At 39.1% G+C, this 18550-nt stretch overlaps 2 protein-coding genes across 3 annotated transcripts in view; both read left to right on the forward strand.

Annotated features, from left to right (window-relative positions):
• Positions 1–18550, forward strand: part of OTUD7A (OTU deubiquitinase 7A) — a 385116-nt gene that overhangs the window by 127507 nt on the left and 239059 nt on the right. The window lies entirely within an intron of this gene.
• LOC112653980 (pre-mRNA-splicing regulator WTAP-like) lies at positions 10120–11657 on the forward strand (the record flags this gene model as incomplete). Its single annotated transcript, XM_049107626.1, has 1 exon — positions 10120–11657. A coding segment is annotated over one exon (486 nt), but the record flags the coding sequence as incomplete, so codon positions are not given.

Consider the following 18550-nt stretch of genomic DNA (forward strand, 5'->3'; position numbering starts at 1 on the left):
AGAATCTTATTGAATCTATAGACCAATTTTGGAAGAACTGACTTACAATATTGACCTGTTGAATTCACAAACAGTGTATATCTCTTCATTTATTTATGTCTCCTCTAACTTCTCTCAGCCAAGTTTTGCATTTCAGTGTAGAAAGTCTTGACATCTTTTGTCAAACTTATTCCGTATTACTTCATGTTTTTCAAAGCCATTGTAAATTTCTTTCTTTTAATTTTACTTTCCAACTGTTTGCTGCAAATATATAGAAATACAAATGATTTTTTATATATCAACCTGGTAACTTACAGTCTTTCTAAGTGCACTTATTAGTTGTAAAGATTTAGAATTTTCTACACTGACATTCATGTTATCTGCAAATAAAAAAACTGCTGCTTTTACCTTTCTAACTTCTTTCCCTTATTGCACTGGCTCGGATCTCCTATACAAGTATTAAGACTGGGGATCCCTGGGTGACGCAGCGGTTTAGCGCCTGCCTTTGGCCCAGGGCGCGATCCCGGAGACCTGGGATTGAATCCCACGTTGGGCTCCCGGTGCATGGAGCCTGCTTCTCCCTCTGCCTGTGTCTCTGCCTCTCTCTCTCTCTCTGTGTGACTATCATAAATAAATAAAAATTTAAAAAAAAAAGACTGGCTGTGTGGGGCACCTGGGAGATTCAGTCAGTTGAGCAACTAACTCTTGATCTCAGCTCAAGTCTTGATCACAGGGTCATCAGGGTCATGAGTTCAAGCCCCATGTTAAGCCCACCGAAAAAAAAATAAAATTTTTTATAGAAATTTACTGTATCCAATGAGGAGTTTTTCTTAATTCCAAGATTGCAGGATTTTTTCCTTAAAAAATTGTAATACCTGTTGAATTTAGTCACCCGTTTCTTTCTTTTTTTTTTCTGTCACTATGGTGAATAATATTGAATGGTTCTTGAATGTTAAATGTTAACCCAACCTTGTGTGTATGGAATATACCCTACTTGGTCATAATTCTTTTTTATGTGTTGATGGATTCAACTCGTAGTTTGTTATGAATGATTATGCCTGTGTTCATGATGGTTACTGATGGGTAATTTCTTTTTAATAGCCTTCTCTAATTTTGGTTGGCCTTATACGACAAGTTTGGAAGTATTCACATTTTTTTCCTATTTTTAGATTTTGTATAAGGTTAATATTATTCCTTCCTTAAATGTTTGGTAAAATTTTAAGTGAAATCATTTGTGTCTTTCTTTTTAAGTAATGTTTGCACAATGAATACAATTCCCTTAACAGATACAGATTCAGAACAAAACATACTTTTCAGATTTTCTATTTCATCTCATATCTCATTTAGTTAAGTTGTGTCTTTAAAGAAATGTGTCCATTTCATCCAAATTTCCTAATTTATTATAATGTACATAGTTATTTCATTGTTATCCTTTTTATGTCTCCAGAAACTGAGGTCCTCTCCTCTCTTTTATTTCCTCTTTCTCTTCCCCATAAATCTTGCTACATATTTATCAATCTTACCAAGGGACCAAATTTTAGTTTCCATAATTCTTATTTCTTTTATTTTCTTTTTTACTATTTTATCTCTTTGTAGTTTCCTTTCTTCTACTTATTTTGGTGTTGATTTGTTTATGGCTTATAAAAGATACTCAGGGTGAAAACCTAGATCATTGATTTTAAGCATTTGCTCCTTTCTTACATGCATTTAATACCATAAATTTTACTTAAGCAGTTTTCCTGCATCAACATTTCTGATCTGTTTTCAGTATCTTCAGATATGAAGTGTTTTCTCATTTCCCTGTGATGTCTCATTTGTCCCATCTTGATAAGTTATGTCTTATCTTCCAGTTTGGAAGGTTATCTAACTTTACTTGTGATTTCCTCTGATACATTAGTTAGTTACACATGTGTTACATGGTTTCCAAATATTTGAGAATTTTTGATACCTTATTGGTAATGATTGCCAAATCAATCCTATTGTCATAGAACATACTCTGTAGCATTTCAGCATTTTGAGTTTTATGAAGACAGGTCTTGTGACTCAGCATATGGCCTATTCACCAAGAGACAAATGCTCTTTCGCACTTGAAAAGAATTGATATTCTACAGTTTTTGAGATGAAGTGTTCTGTAAATGACAGCTGAGTAATTTTCGTTGATGCTGTTGTTCAAGTATAGATATCCTTACTACTATTTTTTTTAACCTGGTGGCTCTAGCAATTCCTTGAGAACAAGATATTAAACCATCAATTAGGATTGTAGATTTGCCTATATCTCTATATCTTCTTTACTCTTATAGTTTACTTTATATGTATTGAAGTTATATATTTATACATATTTGTCTTTGTCATGTCTTCTTGGTAAATTGATATTTTTCATCATAATGAAGTGTTCGTCACCAGTAATACATTTTTGGCTTGAAATCTATTTTTTCTGATAGTAATATATCCAGCTTCCTTGTGCTTACAATTTGCATGGTATATATTTTTCCACCTTTTTTACTTTCAAGCAGCCTGTGTCTTCATATTTAAAATGAGTGTCTTATAGATAGCATAGGGTTGGGTCTTGCTTTTTTTAACGTAGTGTGACAATATCTGACTTCCAACTGAAATAAATGCTGTATGTGCTGCTTGAATGTAGGCTATTAGCATGTAATTTAATTATTTATATGTTTGGATCTAATCTTCTCACTGTGGTAAGAAAAGCTTTTGACATTTTACAAATATGAATAATATGCTGTTTTTTTTCTTTGTAAGGAACGTTTTATCAGGTTAAAGAAATCTCCTTCTAAATTTTATAAAATCTTAAATTTTTAAAATTTTTTTCTGCATGCATGTATTGAAATATGATCATTTGATTTATTTTTCTTCTTTAATCTGTTGATGTGATGAGTTTTGTAATAGTAAACCATACATCCATTCCTGTGATAAAACCAAGTTTGTCATGATATATTATATAATATGTGTATATCATCAATCTTTGTGGCTGAAATTGCCATATATTTTTCTTTCTTTCCCCTCTTACCACCCTTGCCACACTTTTATACCAAGATTATGTGCCAGCTTCATAACATGAATTGAGGATTGTACCCTTATTCTGTACCCTGGATTAGATTTTGGATTAGATTTTATAAGACTAGGTTACTTCTTCATTTTTTTGAGGAAACTATGTGGGCTTGGAGGTCCTTTTTTTAGGAGAAAAACATTTGTGTATTGATTTGTTTAACAGTTTTGGAACTATTCATGTTTTCTATTATTTAAAGTCAATTTTGTTGAGTTTTATCTTTCTTTTTAGAATTTGTCCATTTTGTCTGTATTTGACAGTCTGCATAAGTATTCATATTAAAGGTTTATCAGTAGTATTATTCTTTTCATAACACTAATGATAGATCCTACCTACCATCTGTTTGCTTTTGTTTTATGCATTTCTGATCTTGATTATTCTCTTCCCTCTAATTTCTTTGTGTTTATTTTGCTGATTTTTTTTTTTTTAGCTTATTGAAATGGTTGCTTGACTCATGAACATTTGGTCTTTCTTACTTTTTTTATATATACATTGAAAACAACAAAACTCCCTTTTTAAAACATATTTATTTGAGAGAGAAAGCGAGAGAGGATGTGGGGGGAGTGGCAGAGGGAGAAGCAGACTCCCCGCTGAGCAGGGAGCAGATCCCAAAACCCTGGAAACATGTCCTAAGCATAAGGCAGATGCTTAACTGACTGAGCTACCCAGGCTCCCCAAAGCAACAAAACTCCCTTTAACTATTGCTTTTACTATATCCCACAAATTTTGATATGGAGTTTTTTATTATCATTAAGTTCATAATATTTTATTATTTCAGTTGTGATTTCTTTCACTCTTGGGTCATTGCATTTTCCCTAGAGATTGTTTTACTGACTTTATTTTGCTTACATTTTTGAACATTTAACTATGGAAAAAATAAATATATAAAGTGTACACAGAACAGTATAGTGAATCCCCAAGTACTCATCACCCAGCTTCCATAATTATCAAGTTGTGTCCAGTCTTGTGTTTTCTATGCCTCGCCGACTGCCACCCCAATGTCCTGTATTAATTTCAAGTAAATCTTATGGGTTACTTAGAAATGTGTGTTAAATGTCCTAACTGTATGGGGATTTGCTAGTTATCTGTCTAATTTAATTGTTGTATGTTCAGAGAACATTGTGTGATTTCATCCTTTGAACTTCTTTGTGATTTTCTCTATGTCCTAAAATATGATAAATATTCTGTAAAGGTTCCACATTGTATTCTGCAGCTCTTGGGAGTATAATCCTATGTGTCCTTTAGGTAAACATTGTCAGTAGTATGTTCAGATCTTTATGTGCCTACACTTATTGTGTCTGATTATATCATTATGAAGCAATTTTCTTCATCGCTAGTTAATGCTTTTTATCCCCAAATCTACTCTGTTTGCTACAAACATAGCCATGCTAGTTCTCTGGTGATTGTAATCTGCATAGTACACTTCTTACTTTTCCAATTTTTATCCTTTCTGTATCTTTATCTTTTAGATGTCTTTTATAAAGAGCGTATTGTTGAATTCTTACATTCAGTCTGCCAATTTATTGCCTTTAACAGGAGCATCTGGTGTCTTTACATTTAATTTAATTAGTGACACATATAGGTTTAAATCTACCCATCTCATTTGGTACATTCTCCTTGTTTCACATCTGCTCCCCACTTCTTGTTTATTGCCTTCTTTAGATTCTTTTTAAAATCGATTTTCAAAATATATCAAGAGTTCAGCCAATTCTCACCACCCCCACTGCTGCCACCTCACCCAGACCATTCTCCTGCTTCCTCTGGATAAAGCAGTGGCCTCCTGACGTATCTTTCTCCTTTCTCCTTCCTCCCACTTCCCACCTCCCCCCGACCATCTGCTCACCAAACAGCAGCCAGAGCAAGCCTCTTAGCTTGGAAGCTCCATCATACCTTGCCTCGCTCCAAAGCCTGTGTCTTGGCTCCTGCTCACACGGTGGAAGCCGTGAGTGGCATGGTGCTCAGAGGGACCCTTATGGCCTGTGAGGCTTGCTCTCCTCACATTACATGGGCCTCAGTTCAGACCACCACCCTCGCTCTGTGTACTCCAGACTCACCTGTCCATCTGCAGTTCCTCTGACAGGGCAGGGCCCCTCCAGCCTCTCTTAGGGGGAACTGTTCTCACCCTGGCCTTGTACCCAGTTCATCTGCGTACCCTTTCCACATCCTTGATCCAGAATCACTTTCTCAGTGAGGTGAGCCATGCCCACCCAATGTAACATGTCCTCATCACACCCTCAGCCCTCCTCCTACCCTTGACCCTGTTCTCGTCTCTGTCCTATCAATTAGTCACCTTCTGCCATCCTATGCAGTGCCCTGATTATGGTGTCATGTGTTTGTTTCTCTGCCTCTCTTAGAAAAGAAACTTCATGAGGGGTTTCTGCCTGCTTCTCAAGCTCCTCAAATAGGGACTGGCTCATGGTACAAACTCAAAGGATATCCATGAACAAATGTAGGAATTGCATGTTTTCCCTTACGGTTGTTTGAAAATCATATCCCCTTTTGTTTCTTGCTTTCATTTTTCCATAGAAATGGCAACATGCATATTTGACAAATCAAAGTCTAAAATGAGCTGATATGTTACTGTCTTCCTCCTGGAATTTACAGTGACCTCTGAACACTTGTAATATACTCCATTTAATTTGTTTGGAGGTTTTTGTGTATGTGTTTTGGGGGGTGTTTTGTTTGTTTGAGGAAGGGGTCAGGCATGGGTGAAAATTCAGTTTTATGGGAAACTGAGTCCAGAATTCTAAACGTTAGACTGACAACAGTGAATGACTAAAAGACATTGGACTTCTAATTGTCTTTTTTATGGAAATCAGCCAAGTGCAGGTGTTTGTCAGGTTCCTACTTTGGTTTCAGGAACTTGTCAGTATGATCAAGTTGGTTTCCAAAGACATGATCCAATATGAGCGGGATGAAAATACTTCACATACTTGTAAAAACAGACATTTAAGGACACCACACTCAGAAGTTCCCCTCTGAAGTCTGGGCTGCTCCTCGGAAATGTGTGTTTTTGCAAGTCCCCCACCCAGTGGAAAGTGGTCTGCAGCTTCCCTAGAGACCACTACACAGAGCCTTTGATCAGAGTCAATGTGTCATTTGTGAGAGCATGGTAATAGTATAGGAGTGATTTAAGGGAGCTGTGGAGATATCAATAGAAGTGTAAAATCCATGTCAGAGGAACAATTTGAATAGTCTTAAACCTAGGGAGGCTTCTTGCACTTCCATTTCAAGTCCATTTCCAGACTTTCAGAGCCTAGAGGTATAAGTATGCAGGTGTGCAGCTGCCTGATACCTACAGCATCACACCTGTGCCCTCTCTGGCCCTCTCTGAAGCAGGGTCAGTCCGCATGGTCCACATGCCACCCATTGGCAGCAGTGGTCCTCTGCGTACTGTCCCAGAAAACAAAATTATTTTGTGATTATGCTTTCTGTTTCTTCCTGGATTTCAGGGTTCACATGCTTTATATCACGGACAAAGATGGGCCCCAGGGTGGACATACATGCACCTTGATAACAGCCCCAACCAGCAGGTGGTCGCTGGTCCTTTCCTCCCGGGAAAGCTTGATACTTGCTAGTTTTCCCATCATCCTCTCAGATTGTTGAAGTTGTTGGACTCACTGTGTTGTTCTATAGGAATGCTTCCAGGATTCTCTGAAATTGTGACAGACTGCCGGGCTGGGAGGGGATAGGAGTGGGCTTGATATCCTCCCTTGCCTCCATTCAAACTGAATGAATGCTCAGGTCTTCATCGTCAACCAAATTCATTTCCCTTCCCCTTTACAATTAGGATGTAAAGTTACCAAGATAGGAAATAGTCACAGCAGAGGCCTCTGACCCATGGAATTCAACATTTGCCCCAAGTCCCCAGCCACACCCCCACTGGTTTCTGTGCTTATTTCTAGGGTACCCAGGCTTATCCAAATCTCCTGAGGCTCAATCTTTATTGGCTCTTAGATAACCACTTATCCTTTCCTTGAAATTCTTCCCTCCACCCCCTTGGGTTCCCTGGCAAAATGTCACCTTTTACAAAAAATGTTCTTGATTAATTTTTGTTACAAAAGCAATAGAAGTTTTTATAGTCAGTGAAAAGATGAAAAAGCATTTTAAAATGTTAATAATATCCCCCAATTTATACTTTTCTTAGCTAATAGATAGTATATAGACATTACTAGCTGTGCTCATATTTGTAAGTACAGAATAGTCTTTTGTACTTGTTTTTACAACCAGATGTCTATGATTCTATACAATACATGTAACTTCAAAGCTTCCTCTCCTCAGTAAACTGTGCATCAAAGATGTCCTTCCAGATCAACAAATCAAACTGGATTCAATTCTTTAACAGAGGAGCACATCCAGTGTATCCAGTTATTCTTCATTGAGAAGCATTCTGGTTTTCTCCAGTTTTTGCCACTTCAAAAATTCTAATATGATATCACTGAATACTTTCTAATATAGTATTAACTTACTTCTGTAAGAAATATTTCCCAATATGGTATCACTAAGCTCTTGTATTTTGAATTTGAATTGATATTTTCAGATCACTTTTTCAAAGGAGCTTAAAAAATTCACATTCTCACCAGAAATGCAGAGGTGTGTAGAGTTCTGTATAGTCCCTCTGACTCCAGATGTCATCAGTAGGTTTTTTGCCAGTCTGTCTGAAAATTATATTACATTGGCAGTTTTCATTGTTTCTTCATGACCAGTGCTCACGCAAATATCTTTTTTATGCATTATTGGCCTTCTGGATTTCATTCCCTGTAAACTGCCTATTCATGACTTTTGTCTGAGTTTCCATTGGGTCGCTGTGTGTCTTTATCTTAACAGTGTATAGCAGTTCTTTATAGGAATTTTAGTGTTTTGTGGTCATATGTTACAACTATTTTACTAAGCCTACTAATATACTCTTTATACTGTTTTTTTCTGCCATATTTTAAAACTTTATCTGGTTAAATATTTTTTAATTTTTGTCTATTTTCTCTGGATATCTTGCATTGCTTAGGAAGGTCTTCCTCATGCCAAAGTCATACAAAAATTTTCCTGCTTTTTTTCTTGTAATATGTTTACATTTAACTGTATAACATTTATATCTTTATCTGGAATTTAGTTCTGGAGGCATGGAGGTGGGGTATAAGTATATTTTCTGCCAGCTGGCATTTATTAAATGGACCACTCTTTTCCCTGGGAACCGAAATGCCACTTTGGGCATACATTTTTTTTTTATAATATATTGACTAGCTCATCATTGTGGTGAAGTAAACCCTCCCTTATTGCATTCTTAATTTTTTTTGTTTGCTATTAGAAACGTGTTAATAAATATAAAGAGTTTAGGACAGTGCCTCTTTTTTGTTTGCTACTAACCTAATTTTACTTAAATATTTTAACAATTATGGAAAATATTGAACATCTATATATGTATACAGAATAATATATTAAACCCCCATGAGCCCATCATTCAGTGTCCATAATTAGCAAGTAGTGGCCAGTCTTGACTTCACACTTCAAAATAGTTATATCCAATTCCCTAAAAGACATTAGAACTCTGATTGATATTGCCTTCCAGTTTTGCATGAGTTTTGAAAGAATTGGCATTTTTATGATGTCATACCCCCTTGCTGAAACACAATCAGCTTTTCCATTTTGGCCCATCTCCACACTCTGTGGCTTTCAGTCTTCTGCTAGATACTCTGGGTCTGAATAGCCTGCTGGTGTCTCCCCTTCTTCTGATTTTGTTTCCTCCACACATGACTGAGACTTGTGCCCTGAGTTCTTTTTCTGAGAGCGCTCAAACAGTATCTTGTCTACAGCTGATTCCCAAGGTGACAGTTCCAGCCATGACTTTTAATTTATTCAGCAGACGTGTGTTGAGCACTTGCTATGCCTGTGTGTTCTGCTTCATGCTGAAAAGATAGTGGTGAAAGGCAGATGCAATGTCTGCTCCCTGGTGAGTCAGTGGTACACTCAGGGTAGAGGGCAAGAGGCTGCTCTGACTTGGTCTATGCAGGCCAGGTGGGCTTCCTGGAAGAAGTAGTATTTAAGTTGAATTCTGAAGAGCTGGTAAGAATGTGCTGGGCAGAGGAGCAAGATGTGAATGTTGGAGGATAAAAGAGGATGTGGGTGGGAAAAATATCCTGTTCCCAAAGAACAAGTGGCCCATGATGAGTCTGGGAGGGAGCATCATCAAGTTCCATCCTTTCTGTGCTGGCCTCTGCTCTGAGCCCTTTGTGTTGACCTCATTTCACCCTCACAACAATCCAGAAAGGCAAAATATAAAGAAACTCACACAGGTCACCCACTTGGCCAGGTCTATGCAGCCAGCAGGATCATGAATCAGGTTTGAAACTTGCATTCAAGAGCCCACCATGGCAAGCCAAATGCTGTTGAGGAACCTTTCTCAGGAGACTGAACAGGTTATACTTTCCGTGTTTGTGCTGCTGTGCGAAGAAGCCATTCTGTTGTGTGTGCCAGCAGTTGCAAGGAGGACATGTGGGCTGCGGTTGGGTAGGGCTTATTGCAACCATAGCAAAACACATAAACTAATATCCAGAGGAAAATGCAGCCATGAAAATGGAATGTAACACTGAGAGTAAATTTCTGTGAGAAAAAGTGCCAGGAGAAAGAGGCAGGAAATGGAAAGAAAGACAAAATGCAGCCATTGGACTAATTCCACCTTTATTAATGCAACATTTTCCCACCATCTTTTATGAAGGACTGTGCCATAGCTGCAAGAGTCACCTTTATAAAATGAACCTGTTGAGAGCATGCTGGTTAGATCTGCTTTAGGAATTTGTGTAGCGACTTTTCCAGGTAAGCAGAGGGCACTTCTCCAAGAATCAACTTTTTGGTTATTTTAGCCATATGTTATGAATAGCTTTCTAACGTGAATTGTATGCCCCAGTGGCTTATTAAACTGAAGTTATGCAACTAAATTTATCCCCTCCTTGACATAAGTATGAAGCATGGCATAATTAAAAGCACATTTAGGGGGAGCGCGGGTGCTGCGGCGAGAGGAGGAGCGCGGGGGCCAGGGCGGCCTGGGCGGCGAGCGGGCAGCGGAGCCTCAGCCTATGTGACTGGGTGACGCCGGCGCGGCCTCCATCTGGAGAGGATTCAAGGTGACCAACGAGGAACCTCTTCCAAAAAAGGTTCGACTGAGTGAAACAGACATCAAAGTTATGGCACGAGAGGAGTTCATTCTAAGGTGGAAACAATATGAAGCATATGTCCAAGCTTTGGAGGGCAAGTACACAGATCTTAATTCTAATGATGGGTTAAGGGAGTCTGAAGAAAAACTAAAGCAACAACAAGAGTCTGCTCGCAGGGAAAGCATCCTTGTAATGCGACTAGAAACCAAGGAGCAAGAGGTGCAAGAGTGTACTACTCAAATCCAGTACCTCAAGCAAGTCCAGCAGCCTAGTGTTGCCCAACTGAGATCAACAATGGTAGACCCAGCGATCAACTTGTTTTTCCTCAAAATGAAAGGTGAACTAGAACAGACTAAAGACAACCTGGAACAAGCCCAAAATGAACTGAGTGCCTGGAAGTTTATGCCTGATAGGTAAACAGATCATACTCCCCAGTCAAGACTTCCCTGACAGTCCCACTGCGAGAAAGCTGTGGTGGGACAGCCAAGTACTCGTTTCCACACCAAGACTCTGACTTTTTGAGCCAAAAAAAGCCACATTCTTATACTATCCAGCTTGTAATGGTTAATGTAAAACTTACCAGATGAACCTTGTGTTTTAGCTTTTTTTTCTTCCCCCTCCCCTTGCTTCAGAGGCCTGATGGCATTGGACTCTACCGAAGAAGTGGCCACCTCCGAAAAATTCCCCTTCTAGAACATGTAGACACTTGAGAAATGTTTCTGTTTGAAGAAAATAGAGGGAGAAACAGAAGTCTTAAGTCTGTGGCACACTGTGTCTTCAGACAGTTTGGAGGAATGAAAACCTAGAGATTTAAAATCATGTATTGAACATGTAAAATTCCAGTAAAATGTAAAAATTGAATATGCATTGCTCTTAACCTTGAGCATAGTGACTTAGAGACACTGTATCTCAGGTTTGCCAATAAGACTGTGGACTTTGTGATTGTTGTTGAACTTCTGGGTCAAAACTCAAATGAGGTGAATTTTGCCTTTAAAGAGTTTATTCGCTAAGAACCAATTTAATAGTCACGAGAGAATCAAATAATAGATGTCAGTATAAGTAGTTCATATATTTAACCATTTAGTTTGGGGCTCTATATTACTTGATTGAGCCTTAAATCAATGTGGTTTTAATCAATGGTTTGTTCTTTGAATGGTTGCTAATGCTGTAGATAATCTTACTGAGGACTGTACAAACAAACATAAAGGTGTGGTATCAAACTTCAGGTTGAAACTGTTTGAAGCATTATAAACATTCATTTCACTACTAGATTGTATAAGGATATTGGCTGTGATGAGACTCACTGCGTTATTTTTTTCAATAGTGAAATTAAATCCCCATTCCATTCAACAGGCACATGTTGAAAGAGCATTGTCGTTGATGTTAATGGGGGAATGTGTTTCCTTCATTGTATTTGGGCCATTTGTATTGCACTCTTGATATTAAATTAAATGTGCCTTGAAAATAAATAAAAATAAATAAAAATAAATTAAAGCACATTTAACTAGGGGGCAGGATGAGCTATTTCAGCTGTGGCTCCCCCTTGGGCCATTCTGGGCATCTCTCAGACTCCTTTTTCTCACAGTTCTCTCCGGCCCAGGGGCCTGGAGTCCATTTCAACCCCATGCTGTGTACCAGTCAGGAATGACTTATTTCTATAACAGTACAATGTGTCTACACATAAAGAAAATGACCATAGGATATTGGCCATGGAGTGAGAGAGAGCCTAAAAGAATGATCTGTTTTTTGATACAATTTTAATATCAAAGAAGAAATTTCAGGGAAGATAGGAGGAGAGAGCCTGCCCTTCCCTGTCCCTGGCCTGGTTCACCTCCTTATCTCTGGGATTCTGCTCCTCCCAAAACTAGAGCATGTTCAAGAAAGGGTTACAGGAGGGGAAATGTCTGTGTCTATATGATTATGTGCTTATGTATTTTTTCATTGGGAATAATTTATCTTACTCTTCCTTAAATAGATTTTGTTGTTTAGGGCAGATTTAGGTACATAGCAAAATTGAGAACAAAGTATAGATCGTTCTTGCACCCTCTGCCCTCTCCCACACACATAGCATCCTGCATTATCAACATCCCCCACCAGATTGATGCATTTGTTACAATTATGAACCTTTGTTGTCACATCGTAATCTATCATTTACATTAGAGTTCACTCTTGGTGTTGCTGTTCATTCTACGCATTTGAACAAATGTGTAATGATATGTATCCACCATTATGTTGATTTATTTATTTTTTAATTTTTATTTATTTATGATAGTCACACAGAGAGAGAGAGAGAGGCAGAGACATAGGCAGAGGGAGAAGCAGGCTCCATGCACCGGGAGCCCGACGTGGGATTCGATCCCGGGTCTCCAGAATCGCGCCCTGGGCCAAAGGCAGGCGCTAAACCACTGCGCCACCCAGGGATCCCTGTATCCACCATTATGGTATCAATCGTAAAAATCCTCTGAGCTCTGTGTGTTGATCCTTTCTCCCCCAGCCCTACTCCTGGCAACTGATCTTTTTACTGTCTCCATAGTTTTGGCTTTTCCAGAATGCTGCATAGTTAGAAGCATACAGTGTGTAGCCTTTTCAGATTGGCTTCTTTTACTTAGCAATATGCATTTAAAGTTTTCTCCATGTCTTTTAGTAGTTTTATAGCTCATTTCTTTTTAGCTCTGAATAATATTCCATTGTCTAAATGTACCACAGTTTATTTATCCATTCACCTACTGAAGGCTGTCTTGGTTGCTTCCAAGTTTTGTCAGTTATGAATAAACTGCTATAAACATCTCTGCTTATCTTGCTTCTTTAAAATGCAAAATCAGAACACATCCCCAACTTCTGAATATGGAAAAACTCTGTAGATGTAATGTAAAAATGTAAAAAGGGATCTCCCTCGGAAAAGGATAAAAAGGGTGTGTGATCTAACTGCATTTGGCTAAAACATCAAATAGTAATGATATTTTTAAAAATATTTATTTATTTATTTATTTATTTATTTATTTGAAAGAGAGGACAGTGGGAGTAGGGCAGAGGGAGAGAGAGAATCCTCAAGTAGACTCTCTAGTAAGCACAGAGCCTGATACAGGGCTCAATCCCAGGACCCTGAGATCATGACCCTGAGCTAAAATCAAGAGCCAGTCACTAAACTTAGCTCAAAAAGGAAAATCATTAAAGGGCCACACTCAGTAAGCACCTATCCTAATCTGCTGTTCTGAGCATTCAGTGAACTCCCTTCTAGGTGTCCCTCAAATAGTAATGATATTTAAACTGTTAAGTTGATTTCTGGGGCTTGCATCATAGCTTGACCAAATGATGCCACATTATGCTATTCCAATAGCTTAATGTCACACACCTGCTTAAAACCTTAGGTTGTAGAGAAAATGTCAACCATTGGGGAAAAAGGGAATCCTAGATCCGTCCTAAGCATATTTTATATTTATATTTATGTATTTTATTTTTTCCTTTGACACTTCAGCAGCTTTGATCAAGGAGCCTCTTAATTCTTGTCTAGTGCAGAAAACATCACATGACAGAGCTTGAACGACATGTGAGCATCTCTACCCCTTCCTTCATCCCACTATCACCATCCTCCCCACAGACCCTGTGAGGCCCACTGTCTGCCTGCCACTGCTTGAGTGCTATGTGATGACAGCAGTTTTGTGACACACTGCCATGTGGGAGATGACACCAAGTTTTAGAAAGCCTAAGAATCCTGCCCTAGGTCACACAGTTAAGAAACTGCAGCATTGGGGTTGAGTCCAGGTCACCTCCTCCAAACCTGATCTGTACTGCCCCTTTGCAAGAGTTGTGCTTGACTTTACGCTATCTAGTGTGTTTGCTGCAGTATATGCTCCAGAACATAAAATTCCCTAATAGATGACTACAAAGTGAGCTGAATTTGAATTGCTATGCTTGCTGGAAGGTACACATTTCAGAGCCAAATACGTACAGGGTATTTTAAGCCTGGAAATGGACAGATGAACTCTCACAAGTAAGACCTGGTAGAGATCCACAGTAAGGCAGTAAGACAAGGAAAAGAGCCAGCATTAAAGGCAATAGATGGCAGGCACTCCAGAGAAGGAAAGAGAGTAGAATACCATACAGGGAGGCAAGAACTGTAAGGATGAAGGATTATATTGCACAGTCCAAGCTTCTATAACAAAACACCACAGACCAGGTGTTTAAAAATTAGACATTTGTTTTACAGTTTTGGAGACTGGGAGTTTGAGATCAGGGTGCATGGTCAGGTTCTGGTGAGAGTTAATTTCCTGGTTTGGAGATTCCACCTTCTTTCTGTGTCCTCGCATGGTGGACAGAGCTCATGAGGCCCCTGCCTCCTAAGATCATGAGGCCATTAGGATATCAACATGTGAATTTTGGGAGGACACAAAGATTTAGCCCAAGCAGAGATTGTTAGTATTATGGGGGAGTAAAGGAAAAATAAAGCATACATGAGACCTGGTGAAAGAAGTAAGGGTGGAAGACAACCAGCAGAGGGCTGAGGAATGTGCGAAGAAAGGGGGAAGGAATATAGAGCAGATGTGGATGGAAGGCTGTAACTGGAAGCATGGTTTATAAGAGCTGTGCTTCTGGGAGGGTGCTCAGGATCACAATCCTGGGGGAAGCAGATGAGCAGGCTTCTATCAGGAATGTGAGCAAGATAGGATTAAGGGTACAGAAAATGGGAGATTAAAGTCTGAAAGTGGAGAATGAAAATAAGACCCAATTTTAGCTGCACTTATTTTTGTTTGCTTGCTTCTCCAGGTGCCACATGGAATGTTCTTGGAGGTAAACTAGGTGTCAGATCTGTTACATTATTTTAGCTCGAAAAAGGAAAATCATTAAAGGGCCACACTCAGTAAGCACCTATCCTAACCCACTGTTCTGAACACTCAATGAACTGCCTTCCTGGGTAGTCTGAATCCAAGCTTCTCTGTCACATGACTCATGGTGACTATAACCAATTGTTGCTGACTTCAGTGAGTTATCTCCTCTTTCTCTTGACAGTCAATGTCAGAGCTGTGACATACGCCAGGCCCAGCAGTCCATATGTCTTGCTGAACTATGGGCCATCAGGGCTACAAAGTTCAGTTATCTATTTATGTGATAAACAGATATGTTAGTGCTTACTTGGCATTTTCCAGGTGTCTCTGTGCTAGGCATTGTGCCAGCTGCAGGGTTCCCAATGGAGATTAACAGATGTGGCCCAACTCTTCCAGGAGCTTCCAGTAAAATGAAGTATAAAGATACTAACACACACATACATGCACCTTGTTGCAATTAATGCGAAGCACAGTAAAGAGAAAAGTATGTTCTATGAGAAAAAACACATGGGACTTAATTTAGGTAATTGTCAGGGGAAATCTTTTAGCTAGTGACATAGGACCTGAAGGGTGTGTATGAGTCAGTACAGGAAGGCTGGCAAGCAAGGAGGAAGAGTACTCAGAGAGGGTGAGTTCCTCAGGAGGAAGAGTACTCAGAGAAAAGAAAGGTGGGGGTGGGGAGAAACATAATGGATGAAGGACAGTAGTGTAGAATGAGATGGAGAGGGAGGCAGGGTTAGAACACAAGTGGACCTAGGTTATGGAGGGGAGCTTCTGTTTTTATTTTATAGGTAAAATTCTACTTTGGAATTTAAGGTGAGGGAAATGCATGATCCAATTTAAAAGATCATGAAGGTTGCTATGTAGAGAATGGATTGGGGTGGGAAGCAAGAGCAGAAGCAGGAGATCATCCCAGCTGTTCTGTGCTGGGTCCCTGGGGCAGATGGGTAGAAATTAAGAAGAAAATAAGTAGATGGATTTAAGGTCATTTGAAGGTAGAAATCCCATCATTAAATTGTAGACTTTACATGAGTCATGGATTAAAAACTTCACTGATTATAGAGAAAGAGGACCAAGAATGCTTCCAGCATCCTGGCTTGATCAACTTAAATATATGGGAAAAAGCCTTCACAAATGGGGGAAAAAAATGGAGGAGAGGCCAATCCAATGAGGAGAGTGGAATGTGTTTATGGTCTCATTATGTTTGAGGTAACTGAGATATTCAAGTGAGATGTCACATAGGTGGTCAGATCCACAAGACTGAAGTGAAATTCAGAAGATAGTTCAGGGCTGGAAATATAAATTTGGGGATTGTTGGCATTTGGATGGTATTTCAAGACATGGGTGCTGACAACATCTATGGAGAAAGTGTGAGCAAGAGCTCAGAGTGAGGCTCCAAGGAATGTGTCATTTACAGGTCAGAGATCTGTGGAAGAGCCAGCAAAGATCGAGAAGGGGAGGCTGAGAATTATTCGGAAATCAAAAGAGCTAGTGTTATGGAGACAATAAGGGAGAATATTCAAGGAAAGTTTCATCAAAGGTATTGAGCACTACACACAGATCTAATAAAATGAGGAATGAAAAGCCCATGGGATTAGAAATGTGCCCAACCTGTGGGTCTTAGCAAGAACAGTCTTGGAGGAATGGCCCTAACTGAAGCCACTTGGCATCAGATTGGGAAATGAATGAGAGATATAAGATCCATATTGAATGGAAGGTCTGTAACCAAGGCAAGTGGAAAAAAAGAATAAGGAGGGTAGATTATCTAGTAGTTATCAAAGTTTCAAATTAATAGTGACTATAAGTATATGGTATTCATGTGTGGGACAGGCACCACAGAACTGGAGAGCCTAAAAATGGACTTATGTGTATGCAGGAGCTTACAAAACAGAGGCAGCCCTACAGCGCAGATGGAGTTCTCTTGTGGGAGTATGGGAAAAGTAGAAATATGAGGGTGGGATGGAGGGATGAACCCACCAAGAGTATGGAATACCTTGATGGGAGATTATAGATGGTCAAGATATTGTGCTAAAGGTGAGGAAATGATGGACTTAAGACCTAATAGGGAAGCAGGCAAGCACTTGGAGCTAGCATGGTATTCCTGGAGGCTGCCCAAGATGGCATGGCCCTGACACACAGCCTCCCATCTCCATGAGAGTTGACCTCACCATTCTGATTACGAGTCAAAATAAGCTTGATGGGCAAGTGGAGATTTCAGACCTTTCCCATGTCTCTTGATATAATGTACTGAGGCAGGCAAGTGTGTTTTTCTGTGTCTGTTGCCATTTTTTATCTTGGATTTAGGCAGTTTTTCCCAGAAAATGGTTCCCACTGCAAAGTATTAACAAAGAGAGCCTTGACGTGCCACCATCAGCTCTCACATTCATATTTCCTCCATATTTGCTCTTGGCTGGTGGGTACCATGACTCATTGCAACTACTGGGACTGCCAGTGATGTTTCCTGGTAACTTAGGGGTCTTCCATGAGCAGTGCCCTCAAGAGCGTATTCCTTGATGGCTATATGTCTTAGGAAAGTGGCTAGTTTCAGTTTTCACTTGCTTCCCAACTGTGATTGTTGAAGAAGGTTAATAATAATGTATGATAACATCATTTTCAATTTTTGCATTTTCTGTTATATATAATCTACCTTTATTTTTTCCTTCTTTCCTTTTTTTTCTAATTACACTGTACAGGTTATTATTTTTAATTATTACATTTGTTCTAGCCTTGCTACTTATGTAAGGAAAGAAAATATAAACACTTTTTTTCAGTGTGTGTGTGTGTTAACATTTTCAAAGGTCTTTTTTATATTAGGCAATATTGGTCCATTTAAGAGTAAAATTCAGGAGACAAGGACAATGCTTTTTTTCAGTTTTAAGAATCCAGGCTAATGCAAGCACCATGCAGGAGTGAAGTATGGTGTCCTGGAGAGGTGTTAAATTGGAGAATTTTAATTTGGAAGACACTGGTGCACAAATGATATTTCAGGAGACAAGATTACCGAGGAGAAGAGTGCAGATAGAGAAGAAAAAGGAGCTCAAGATGGAAAAAAAAAAAAGTTTCTAGCCCAAGGGGTGTGGACTGAGCTAAATGAGATTATAAATCTGAAAATCATCAGTATAGAGATACTTGAAGCCCTGGAAATGAATGGAAATACTTAGTATATCAATTAACTAAGTTAGGTACAGTAACAAACAGCCCCCAAATCTCAGAGGCTTTACCCACAGAGGTTTATTTTCAAGCTTACTGCATGTCACTCTCATGCAGGCTGACAAACCAGCTGCCATCTGGAATGTCACCAGACTTGGTGGCAGGGAGGAAGGGAAGGACTACAGAATTGAGGACCAGCAATGATATGTATTGATTCAGAATTACATACATCACCTCACCTCATGTTTCATTGGCCAAGAAAGTTTTATATATATCTTCCATGAATAGCCTTAGGGAAGCCAGGAAGTACAATTCTTCTGAGTGCCCAGAAGCAGAAGAAACTCAGATATTAGTGAACAGTATTTTTTTATTGGAATTCAATTTGCCAA

This window comes from Canis lupus, chromosome 3 (genome assembly GCF_003254725.2).
Source record: "Canis lupus dingo isolate Sandy chromosome 3, ASM325472v2, whole genome shotgun sequence".
In the NCBI taxonomy this organism is placed as follows: Eukaryota; Metazoa; Chordata; class Mammalia; order Carnivora; family Canidae; genus Canis; species Canis lupus.